General features: G+C 38.3%; 1 protein-coding gene across 5 annotated transcripts in view; it reads right to left on the bottom strand.

Moving 5' to 3' along the window:
* RALGAPB (Ral GTPase activating protein non-catalytic subunit beta) overlaps nt 1–13,761 on the bottom strand; it is a 79,087-nt gene that overhangs the window by 62,272 nt on the left and 3,054 nt on the right. For all 5 annotated transcript variants that reach the window (XR_015720908.1, XM_045804607.2, XM_045804605.2 and 2 more), the window contains exons 2-3: nt 3,960–4,175; nt 579–781 (exon numbers count right to left, since the gene is read on the bottom strand). Coding sequence is in view for 4 of the 5 variants with exons in the window: in XM_045804607.2 (XP_045660563.1) it covers nt 579–781; nt 3,960–4,145 (389 nt within the window). In the remaining variant the exon portion in view is untranslated. The remainder of the gene's footprint in view (nt 1–578; nt 782–3,959; nt 4,176–13,761) is intronic.

Raw genomic sequence — 13,761 nt, forward strand, 5'->3', positions numbered from 1 at the left:
AGGCTGCCACTTACCTGACTGAGCCATCCAGGCGCTGCTGGAAAAAAAATTTTAAGCCCAAATAAGGTACATACCCATACTATGACATTTAAGGTCTTTGTCTCTGAAGATGGGAGAAAAAAAAATCAGTAACAAACTGTTAACATAATCTTTTGGCCTACTATGAATTTGCTCATAATAATTTCAAGTCTGCTTACTTCAATGTCTTCATTCTCTCATAGGAAAAATTCATTTTAAGGTAGTAGACTTAGTTGCCTTTAGCTTAAGTGGAGAAAAGAACTATGATAGATAAAAGTATGATTTTGAATGGAGGGGAAAGGGGTTATAGCATTTTAATATCTAACAGCTATCTTAGAAAGGAAACCAAAAGCCTTTAATGAACACACAGTTGTTAAAAACTCTTAGTAAACATTATATAAGCCCATCTCTTTTCATTAATATTAATACATTCTTCAAACAGTAATGAAAGTCACTTTTCAAAAAACTAACAATGAAATCAGCTCCTATTAATATAAAAAAGTAACATTTATGAATATTTTATTATGATCCTGATAACAGGCCAGACAGGTATAGCTTACCTAGGTACAAAAAGATTTTGCAGGTGTTTTAGTATACTTTGAACATATAGATTAGGCTCTTTAATAACTGGCAATGGAATAGAATCTTTCGGCAATACTAAAGCCATAATCCAGTCTGTATATACATCAACACAATATTTTACAGTCTCTCCATCCAACGGAAGGGTCAGTCCATAGCAAATTACTTCCATGGTCCATTTCACCTGAACAAAAGAAAATATACATACAGGATTATCACAACTCCCTACTAGATTTCAGTAGACTGATTGAAAATATTTACCTCTTTTATTACAAAACCTCTCAAGTGACAGTATATTCATCTCAATTAGGTATCATCAGATTTATTCTCAAGAATGCACTTTCCATGGATAAAATGTGCTCACACATTTCCTAAGCAAAATATTTAAGAAGAAAATAAATTACTTATTTCTAAATATTAAGCCCACATTGGCTTTTACCCATTAGAGATTATTATTGTTTGCTATGTGAAATAAAAAGCAATTATGGGCCATCTTGATTTTCCCTAGAAACTGGAGGCACAGAAATAGAAAATTTTAGCTATATTTTTCCTTTGAATTTGTATATAGGTATGTGTGTCACTTAGGAAATCATCTACATAAATTCAATCATATTCCATGTCCACATTATGCAACATTAACAAGCAAAAGGAAGGATATGAACCGCTCAACTCTTTTTCTGCCAAAGAAAATAATTAACATGGGAAGGTAAGAACAAACACAAGTGAGAAGAGACTTAAGCTGGGTAAGATCTTAACAAGGCACTTAGCCGCACTAGTGCCGGCCTCTCGACCCATCTGCATCACATCACAGAGGCTGAGAGAACTTGCCTAAGGGACTGCCAAACCACTGCCTGCAGTCATGAAGAATGAATACGATCTGAGCAGAAAGGGAAAATAGCATGATTTGCAAAAGAGAATGAAACAATATTCCAGATACTGTAGACTGCAAAGTTTCAGTGAATTCCAGACGAAACTTGGGACAAATCACTAAGCAGATGATCAGCGAGCACTTATAAAACGGAAGCATGATCACTGGGAACCAGCCTACTCAAAAAGAACAAGTCATGCTAGACAAGTTTCATTCCTTTACTAACAAGGTTACTATGAAGGCAGTGGACAATTGCATAACCCTGGCAATTTACAAAGCAACTTTCATAAATATCATCTAATCATCAAAATAACCCTGTGTGAGAAGGTAAACTATCCTCACTTTATAGATAAGAAAACTGGGGGCGCCTGGGTGGCACAGTCGTTAAGCGTCTGCCTTCAGCTCAGGGCGTGGTCCCGGCGTTCTGGGATCGAGCCCCACATCAGGCTCCTCCGCTGTGAGCCTGCTTCTTCCTCTCCCACTCCCCCTGCTTGTGTTCCCTCTCTCGCTGGCTATCTCTATCTCTGTCAAATAAATAAATAAATAAATAATCTTTAAAAAAAAAAAAAAAAAGAAAACTGACACTTAGGAAGATTAAGCAATTTGGCCCAAGTCACTGGTTTGGAAATGGTAAAACTAGAAAATTGGACCCTAGTCTTGCAGCTAGACATCTGAAGCCACTCTCACCATACCATCAATAGCCTTGTCTGGCTAAGGGGGACCTGGGTTTTAGCAAGAAATGTGGTCAGATGCAGGATATCCTTTGGACAAGATGGAGACCTATGGCCCAGAGGATGGTAGAATGGCTGGATTTATAAGTGGATGAAACACAAGATGAGAGAACACAGTGGTTTAATGTACCAAGATCATTTTGAAGAAGGTGCCCAGTGGCATGCCAAAGGCCCTGCTGAGATTTTAACTTAGGAAAAGACAGAAAAACAGATTATAGGCTGACCATCTGTAGATATCACAAAGCTAAAATGGATAGCTAACTATTCAGGATTCGAAAAGACTTCAAACAGTTTAAAACAAAAAAACAAAGCTGAATCTAACAAGATAAATACATGTCGAGAAAATGTTAAGCTCAAAAACAACTACAAAGACTAAGGGTAAAATTATGTAACAGCAATATAACATAGATAATATAATACAATATTATCTACAACAGTGATAAACTTTAAAGGCTATAATACCACAGTGAAGCTGTGACAAATATAGGAGGGTGGGAGGAATTTAACCACACATAAGAAGGGATTTTAAAAGGGACAGCAAGTCCATAATTGTCAGATGAAAAGACAAAGGAGAAAACATCTCTGGTGATATCTTCATAATAGTTCAATTGTATAATTCTAGAGGACACTGGATTCAAGGACTGTTCTCTCGTATCTTTTTAAGGGCGGGGAAGGAGAACAAACAAGGGCTGCCCCAGAGCACCGCTATCTATTCATGTGCCATCTCCTCCCAGGAGAGGACTACAGAGCCAGCAAGAGGAGAGTGCACCAGGGCAAGCTCTGGTGCTCAGGGTAAGTCTCTGCTGAGGTACTCTGAAGAGAGAAAAACCGCTCCTCAGACTGAGGGGCTTCGTCCTCCGGCAACCCATGGCCTGCGGAGGGTAAATAAACTGCCTTTAGAACTATAAGCTTTAGTCTTGTATCCAGTTTTCTATCTAGATTAAGTCTAATCTCTCCTTCATCAGAAAGAAATCAAAAAATAAGGAAGAGAAAAAGTGGGTCTGGAATATAAGTTAACCCAAAGTCTGAAGGTTGTGTAAACTTCCTCAAGCACAGAGAGAAAGTTCTAATCCCATATCTTAGCCAGACATCACACTAGCAAGTTCCTGTATCCCTCCATTTTCAGGGTCCCTTCATGTCCTGCCCCTGAACACTTCACTTCAGCCCAGTCACCAGAACCCAAGAACAGAGGACCACCTCCAGGCCAAGCCACTCTAAGAGACCTTATCTTTAGGGACAGCAAACACAACCCCCATTCCAACGACTTGGGCTCAGAGCCATACGGGCTTAGCTGCTCTGCAGCACTCTAAAACCTGAGAGTCAGGTAAGGGTAGGCAAACATGGAGACACAGGAGGGCCTCAAGTTCAGTGCATATGTGCAGCCTGAAAAACTTGATACAAGATAGGCCTTCAGTTAGAGGCCATATGGGAGTAGCAGTGAAGACCTTCCAAACACACCTCTGAATAAAAATCTGAAGACTGGGCCCAGAGCTTAAGGGAAAGGGCTGACACTTAAGCCTCTGTCTTGGGCACACAGCTCAAATGGAGAGTTGGGTCTGGCTAGTAAGGAGCCAGCAGCACAAAGGTACAACCTATTCCGTGACCCCCACAAACTCTCAGCCCCAACCCTCAACCCAAACAAAGGTCAAAATTAAGAAAGTTGTACTACATTGGAGAGAAACCCATTAAAAGGACAATGTCAAATAAATGCTTCAATAAAAAAAATTTTGTTTTCACACAGAATGAAATGAAGAAACACTTACTTCTTTGTCAGTTTTTAACAAACTCTCACTACCAGCCACTGAAGGGGTACCTAAGGCCTGCCCAAGGGGATGGACCACTGCATTTGCCACTTCTCGCCCAACGCTCTCTGGATAGCTGTGCAGCACACTCGTGTGGCCCTGATCATTCTGAATCACCAAATGCAGTGACCTCCACTCAGAGTACATCGTGCCGCTAAAGGACTATCCAAATGGCACCTGAAAAGACAAAACAGAATTATGTTAAATTACACTGTTGCAAATTAATAAAAATAAGTAAAACACAGATTTACCCTACATGGAAAGATAAAGCAGCTACAAACACAATGCCAAGTAGACAGAAAACTACACATCTAAATGTTTTGAGAAAGTCCTAAAACAGCCTCATGGCAAGATCAGGGAGGAAGGCAGACCCTGGGAAGCAGCTGTCTGAGCACCTCCCCAAAGAGCCTCAGAAGCGCCGGAGCGGAACTCGGACAGACATCACTGTGCAAGGGGATAAAATGATCTGATTTGGCAGTCATAGCAAGAGGGAGCCCTCCTCATTCTATGTTCCAGGATAGAAAAAGACAGCAGAATGAAGCACACTAAGTAGGAAAGGAAGACAAAGGAAAGAGTTTACTCCAAGATCCAGATTTTTCAGTCAACAATTTCCAAGTACCTATTACATGCTAGAAACTTACCCCTGCAATTTCCCACCAATGTCCTCAAATCAGACATAAAATTCTTTGAGAATATTTCATTCCCTGCAGCAGTGACACACAAATTTCTAGTAATGGAACACCTGGAAGTCACAGCGTTCTTCAGAAAATACTGTAAGAGCTCCACTCACTGAGCATTTACTACATGCTACTCATGCAATCATCAAAACAGGGGTGCCTGGACGGCTCAGTCGGCTAAGCCTCCCGACTCTTGGTTTCAGCTCAGGTCATGGGATCCAGCTCCACATCAGGCTCCACGTTCAGCAGGGAGTCAGCCTGGGATTCTCCCTCTCCTACTCCCTCTGCCCCTCCCCCCACCGTGTTTGTGTATGCGTGTGCGCAGGCTCTCTCTCCCTAAAGATAAATCTTGAAAAAAAACCAACTCAATGAATATCAATAAATGTTATCTCTATTTTACAGATGAAAAAGCTGAGACACAGAGAGGTTTGCTACTTACCTGAGGCTTCAGAGCCATAACATGGTGGAGCTGGGTGTGAATCCATATCTGTTGGGTTCCAGGGACCATTCCCTCAACCATGGCATGTACTACCTTCTCCCTATCTTATACATTCTCCATGCATGTACTGCTTCTCCCTGTGCTGTGTATTCTCCATGAAATGATCTGTCTACCATGCAAATGAAAAACTTTCAGCCACAGAAAACATATCTGTATGAATGCAATGTAAATGTTACAATCATAAACACCACGCTCATGAAGAGAATCAAGGATGGTTAGCTCTTTCCAATTAATTTCTGTTAACTTCCAACTTCTACTTGTTCTGAAATCTGTATGCCCAGTCAACAGAGTTTAAGCAAAATACATGGGTACACTTAATCTTTAAAAAGTTCTATCCCTTAAAAAAAAAAAAAAAAGTTCTATCCCTTAAGTTAATTTTTCTTCACACTGGGAAAGACTAGCATTGTTCATTTTTATCTCAAAAAACCTCATTCCAGCTCAACAAGTATCAGTGTTTTTCAAGAGGATATGGCATTTGAGAATTACAGGCCTGCAGAATGAAGATGAAACTCCTTAGCACAAAGTCAAAGTCATTCACAGACTGGTCCCAAACTACATTTCTTTCTCATTTCCATACAGAGGAACCCACCACCTCCCCTTCCCCTCTTGCGTATCTCCCACCCGCAACCCTACTCAATCTTCTCAGGTGCTTCGGGAATCTCATGGACTCTGGACCCTGGTACCTTTCAGTACCCTGTGAGATCTGATGTTCCCCTCTGAAAAAAAAGCCCTGAAAATGGGAAGGCAAGAGAGATGGACCAGCATCTAACAAGGTACCTACAATTTGAAGGAAGGGTGAATGTGACTATTAAGATTGCCTCAGTTTCCTTGGGTTTATAAGGAATCCTCCCAAGGATACTCTGGTGCTCTCCCCACCCCTCCCAAAATAATGGAAGGGGGAAAATGGAAAGCTCTGATAGGGAGCCATCCCCATCAGATGACAACTTATATTCCCATGCAACACATTTTTTCTCACCTTTTTTAGTCTATATATATGTATATATACACACACACACATACACATACAGTACAGTATAATATACATATACACGCTACACATAGTCTCTTACATATATGCACAAGAATATTACACCACAGGGACTTTCTTTTTTAAAACTTTTTGTTTTAAGGTAGTTTTAATTTTTTTTTTCATTTTATTTAGCTCCATGTCCTGTCCAAATAATTCACTTTCCTAGATAGATAATCCATGTTGCCAACCTAACATTTCCTCTTGTGTTTGTCCTATTCTAACTCAATCATATTAAAATAATTTACATACTTGCATAGATAAGCAGTGTATACTTTTCTATATCTGTTTTTTTTTTTTTCCATTCAACAATGCCTTGTGAACGTCCTTCCAACTAATAATAGATTCCTTTTAATGACTGTGTAACATTCCATGGCATGGGTGTGGTATATCTTATTCAACCAGTCTCCTAATGATGTGTATTTATTTCATTTCCCATTTTTTGGTACCAGGAAATGATGCAATAAACATGCTTGTTCATATAAACACTGGCCTTTTAATTTCTATGGAACAAGTCCCCAAGAATGAAACTATTGGATCAAAGGACATTTGTTTTTAATGTTAGTAGGTCTTGCCAGATTGCTTCCCAAAAAAAACTGTAACAACTTCCATCTACATTGAGAATGGATGAGAGCCGTTCCCTCCTCTCACTATCTCCTGCCAGGAATTGCTTGCTTTTTTCTTTCTTTCTTTGAGAATTTGGTAGTTATGAAGTGAAATTTCATTGTTCTAGTCACATATTTACATTTTACAGCTTGAGTCTGGCTTAGGTGGTTTCTGTCTCCCCTCTCCTCCATCAGTGTTTCTCAAACTGTGCATCATGAAATAAATGTAATGGTAACACTTTTGTTTTTCATTACATGGAATAAGATATACAATAAAGGCATCACACATAGTAAAGGTAAGCAATATTCTGTGAAATTTGTTTCACTCTTCAGAAATGCATATTTCTGGGTCACGGTGTAAAATACATTTATTATGGGACTAGGTCCAAAAGTGTGAAAATGTAACCCTAAAGTGTATGTGTACTCTCCCAGATTTCCTACAAAACAACTGTTTATTTCTACACACTGAAGTTTTATATTCATCTGGAATTTACTTCTGTAAGGAAAGATGCAATTTATTTTCTTGTAAGTGTACAGGCAGTTGTGCCATCATCATCTATTAAAAATACATCCTTTCCGACCAAACTGAAACACCAATTTGTCATATACTAAATTGTCATTTATACAGGAATCTACTTATGAATGTGTTCTATTCAACTATTTACGTATTCCTATGCCAATGCCATAATGATTTAAATTTAGTGGCTTTACAGAATGTTTTAAGATCTGAAAAGAAAGCCCCCTCCACCTCCCCTATTCTTTTTCAAAACTTTATTGGCTGTTCCCAGAACAAATTATTACATATGTATTCTTCTATATAAAATTTAGATTATTTTATACAATTAAAAAAATAGACACAACCTTGCTGGGAATCTAATTGAAATTGCTTATTCCACCTTCTCAGCCTCATCTTCTACTGACACTTTTCCACACGTACCCTTCCCCACAGCTATGGCCATAAAGGACCACTGATGGATCACTCAAACTCAACAAGGTTTTTCATACCCTATCTTACTGCTCGAGCTACTCCCACTGACTGCACTGCCACGCTTCACCTTGATCCACTTTATGAAGTACTCCTTCAAGGAACAGCACAAATGTCCTCCCTTTGGTAAGGCTTTTCTACACTCCTCAAATCACTCCTCCTCCATGTGCCTATTACAGGTTGATCATATCAAACTTCACATTAACTTATTTGTTGGCTGTGTAAAGATATCTTCACAAGAGTGTCAACTTTTTCTGAGTGGAAACTTCACTTCCTAAATCTTTGAGTAGTTTCTAGCATGCAGTAGGTAATACATGTTTCAGAATGCTAAGGTTTACCAGTGGGAAACAGGAAGACATCAGAAAGTTCCCTTTATTCCACTGAGCTATGTTCAAAATTCTGCATACTATACACAAATAAAATTGGAAAATGTCCATTTGTTTTATGCTATTAGTTTTTTTTTAATTTTTTAAAGATTTTATTTATTTATTTGGGAGAGACTGAGAGAGAGAGCACGAGAGGGCAGAGTGCCAGAGGGAGAAGCAGACTCCCCACTGAGCAGGGAGCCAGATGCGGGGCTAGATCCTGGAACTCCGGGATCATGACCTGAGCCAAAGGCACATGCTCAACCAACTAAGCCACCCAGGTGCCCCTATGTTATTAGTTTTTTAAAAAGTAGTTAGATGGTTTCCAAATATCTAAAGAATATTTAATTAATATTTTGCATGAATTCCAGACAACACAGTATTGGAGGGAAAAAAAATGTTTTAAGGCAAAAAAAAAAAAAAAAAAGGACAAGTTAGCTTTCAAACTCTATTGCACACATAAGAATCATGGAGGGGCAGGGCAGGGGTGGTGGTGGTGCTGCTGCATATTTCCAGGCCCTATCACTAGAAACTGAAATTCTGTATAGGTCTGCACTGGAGCCTGGGAATAAGCATTTTTAAGAAACAGCTGCTATTCCTCCCAATTCTGAAGAAAAGACAGGAATATTATTCTTTAAAAACAACAACAACAACAACACTGTGAAAGACCAATCAAAACAGGTTTAATAGCTCTTAAATCCTTAAAAACTTAAATGTAAGAAATTTTAATTCTTTAAATGTACTTTTAAATAATTAAATGTAAGAAAATGAAGCATATAAAGTAGAAAGGTATAGAAAAGATACAGTGAAAAAGTTGAACTTAACTATTAAAATGTATATAACAGAAAAAACATGCTAAGTTTTAACAAAAAACATGCTAAGTTTTAACAAAATAGACAAAAAGTATTAAGACAAAGATGTGCGTTATAATTACAGGCAAATTAAATAAAACAATGAAGAGAAAATAAACATTGGAAACAAACATGAATAAAAAAACAAAGCAAAGCAACAAAGATATTGTTTTGTACCTATTAAACTAGCAAAACAAGTGATAAAACTCAATTCTGATTAGGAGGTAAGGCCAACAAGACACACTCAAGAATTTAAGTCAATGGTTTTCAATACAAAAGAACTGCCTCCTAGAGGGCATTTTGGAACTATTAAGTGTACTTCTGGTTAACACAATGATTGGGGTGTGCTATTGGTATTTACGGGCAGAGGCAGGAAATCTAGACATCCTGCAATGCAGGAGACAGTCCTGCACAATGAACAATTATGCTACTTTTCACATGACTATCAACTGTCTGCCAGAAAATCATTCTGTCCTTAACTGTCTAAGCCTAGAAATGTAACTCTACTTTATATAAAAATACGAAATATTTTGTGCTATCTTAATATACACTGAATTTTTCAGTAATGCAATTAATCGTGTAAACTGCAAAAAGACTGGACCTTTTATGTTTATAACCTCACCATACCAAGAATTGTTTAAAAAAAAAAAAAAAACTGTTGACCATTTCAGAAAAATCACATCACCAAAGGCTATGCCACGGGTGATATCTGAGCTGCTGATACCACACACTGCTATCAGACACACAATCACAAGAACTACATACATACTTCTGAAGCCCTTATTTCAAGAAAAGACAGTCTCTTTAATAAATGGTGCTGGGAAAATTGGATATTCACATGTAAAATATACAAGAAAAGACAGTCTCTTTAATAAATGGTGCTGGGAAAATTGGATATTCACATGTAAAAAAAATGGAACAACCCCTATCTTATACCATCCACAAAAATTAACTCAAACTGGATTAAAGACTTAATTTTAAGACACAAAACTCCTAGAAGAAAACACAGGAAAAAGGCTCCTTGATATGGGTCTTGATAATGGATTTTTTGGAAATCATACCTAAAGCAGAAGCAACAAAATGAAAAATAAGTGGAACCACAACAAACTGAGAAGCTTCTGCAGAGCAAAAGAAACCATCAACAAAGCGAAAAGACAACCTATGGGGAAAATATGGGAATGGGAAAAAATACTTGCAAACCATGTATCTGATAAGGGGTTAATATCCAAAACACACAAAGAACTCGTATATACAACTCAATAGCAAAAAACCCCAAATAATCCAATTAAAAATGGGCAAAGGATCTGAATAGACATTTTTCCAAAGAACATATATGAATGGACAACAGGTAGATGAAAAGGTGCTCAACATCATTAGTCATTAGGGAAATGCAAATTGAAACCAAAATGAGATACTACCCCATGCCTGTTAAAACGGCCATTGTCAAAAAGACATAATAAATGCTGGCATGGATGTGGAGAAAAGGGGACCCTTATACACTGTTGGTGGGATTGTGAACTGGTACAGCCACTATAGAAAAAGGTATGAAATTTCCTCAAAAAATTAAAAAAGAACTAACATATGATCCAGCAATTTCACTTGTGGGAATATATCCAAAGGAAATGAAAGTACTAATTCAAAAAGATATCTGCACCCCCATGTTCATAGCAACGTCAATACATGGAAACAACCTAAGTGTCCATTGATGGATGAATGGATAAAGAAGTTGTGTGTGTGGGGGGGTGTATAATGGAATATTATTTAGCCATAAAGAAACAAGAAAATTCTACCATTTGTAACAACACGGATGGACAATGAAGGCATTATGCTAGGTGAAGGTAGACAGAGAAAGACAAATACTGTATGATCTCACTTATATGTGGCATCTTAAACAAACGAACAACAAAAAAAAACCCCAACAAAATCATAGAAAAAGAGATCAGATTTGTGGTTACCAGTGATGGGGGTTTTGGGGAGGGGAAATTGGAGGAAGGTAGTCAAAAGGTACAAACTTCCAGTTACGAGATAAATAAGCACTAGGGATATAATGTACAACGTAATGACTATAGTTACCGCTGCTGTATGACATACAGGAAAGCTGTTAAGAGAGCAGATCCTAAGAGTTCTCATCACAAGGAAAATATTTTTTTTTTCTTTTTATTGTATCTATAGGAGATGATGGATATTAACTAAACCTATTATGGTAAGCTATAGGCAAGACATTGTGGAAGTTCAGAGGACAAAAGATTACTTTTGATTGAAAGAAGGGCTGAGCTGGAAAACAACAGGTTAAGATCAGGGAAGAATGAATGAGGTATTGAACGAAGGTTACAATTTTAACAGAGATAAGAAAATTAAGTGAATAAGAGTGAGAATAAAAAGAGGCGGGCAGAAAAGGAAAATATATGAGGAAGGGTGCTTGCTTCAAGTAGCAAAAAAAAAAAACAGCACCAGAAACTAAAAACCTAGAGTGGCAGAAAAGAAAGCTGTAAGTAGAAGGGATAAGATTTCAAAGATAAACAGTGACCAATTTTGAAAGAGTATGAATGCTAGGACTGGAGATTTATAACTTAACAAAAACTGGGGCAGAGAATGAGAGAATATTAACTTTATCATAGAAATGATACAACAGAAACTAGAATTTGGTGTAAGTGTCCAAGACAGGCTGAAGAGACAACAGAAAAGTAAACTCCAGTGCAGCTAATATACTGAGAGGGAGGGAGGGAAGGATGGGGACGAGGCAGGGAGGACCGGGCACTGCAGTGAGAAATGAAGACAGAACTGAAGTTAGATAATTAAGGGCTCTGACTGCTAAGTTAAGGATCCTGTGTCTCCTCCCCAGACAGGCTCGGTCAGCTATCACCCTGAGCTACTAGCAGAGAAGTCTCCAGAAGTAAATATGACAGGAGGAAGGAGAAGATGATGACAATGCTCCCCTGCAGATCACTTAATTTCTTCCCAACTCTACATGTGTCGATTTTCTAGGTAATCTCCCTGGAGGTTTCTACTATCAGGTGACTGTGTGCTGGTAACAGCTTATGGCTTGTAGGCACTACTGCAAAGTAACATGAAGGTTTGGTCTAATTGACAGATTACCAAAATGATTGATACAGTGGTAGTAGTAGATGCACTGAGACCACAGCCTGACATTAATTATATCAATGGACTCAACCAATATTTACTGCATGCCTTCTGTACACCTTCTGTACACCATGCACAGGGAATAATAACAGTGAATAAATAAGATCCCTGTTTCCAAGAAGCTCCAAGTCTAATTGCAAAGAACAACTTTTAAAAACTTCATAAAGTAAATCCAGACATCAGTTATTTCTGAAACAAACATTTATTAAACACAAGCTACATGTCAGGTATTGTCCTAGGTATAGGTAGGCAGATATAAACGGGACACGATGCCTGCCCAAGGGAAGGTTTCATAGTAAGGAAGACAAGAGAAATCTATGACAACACCAGAGTACCGCAGTATTCAACATAATTAACTGACATGATGAGTTTTGAAGTCAGCATCAAACAAGAGAAAAACTACTAGAGATCTTGCTTTGCACCTCTGTAAGTGTACCTCTGTAAAACTGATCATTTTGAAAGAGCTTTCACGTGTTATTTCATTTTATTCCAATAACGAGCCTAGAAAGTTCAGTAAGACAGATGTACTAGACACTAGCTGAGGAAACAAAAAAGGCTATAACTTGCTCAGAGTCACATCAAGTGACAGTAGAGCTGGGACAAGAAACCACCTTTTGCTCCAAAGCCCAATGTTTTTCCCTTTTGTTCTGACTCCATACCTCACCATTATGACCTTGGACAAGTCACTTGGCATTTCTTTGTCATAGTTTCCTCATCTGCAAAACAGGGAGAACACCTGCAGTACCTACCTAAAGTAACTCAGGGGGAAGGATCAAATAAAGTGACATAAGGCAACATACTTTAAGATGTACAAAGGCAAGGTACACATTATCAGGCATGCCTTGTTTCTCTTAGGAAAAATAGGGTACAGAGTGCCAAAACACTGAGTAAATATATGAACCATGCTGGATTTTAAAGCACACATTGCTCTCAAGGTCACCCATATAACTTTATGATGAATAAAGACAAAAGGATTATAGTTTACATTTCTGTTGTAGTCCCACTGACCCTACAAGGCAAATATCAATCAAGTTTCATCTGAAAGGAATGTATTCACCTATACACCAGATTCTGTTGGGGATCCTACCAAACACCTGAATCACAAGAAAGAAAGACAGGTTGTGCCTGTATTCCTCCCTAAAAGGGTAAACAAGTAGTTTTTGCTAGTTTCAAAAAAAAAAAAAGCATGAATACTATGAATACCCTGCCCGCCCCTCATCAGCACCATCACACTTCTCATCTTTTATGCCTCAGACCTGCTCTGTCCAGTACAGGAGCCATATCCGCACGTAACTACTTACATTTAAATTAGAAATTCAGTTCCTCATTTACACTAGTCACATTTCCAGTGCTCAGTACTCACATGTGGCTAGGGGCTACCATACTGGACAGTGCAGATACAGAGCTGCTTTAGATACTATACTTCTATTTTTATGACAACTCTAATGAAACTATAGACTCCTTGAGGACAGAGGCTGTGTCTTATTTGTCTTGGTATCCTCAGTATATAAAGTACATGTCACACACCAAGCATTCACTATACATCTAATTGAGTTCTCAAACATAGCAGACTACTCTGTCATTTTCCCCACCCCAAAACACACACACAGGCA

Source organism: Ursus americanus, chromosome 22 (assembly GCF_024610735.1).
Source record: "Ursus americanus isolate L20-20 chromosome 22, mUrsAme1.1.p, whole genome shotgun sequence".
In the NCBI taxonomy this organism is placed as follows: Eukaryota; Metazoa; Chordata; class Mammalia; order Carnivora; family Ursidae; genus Ursus; species Ursus americanus.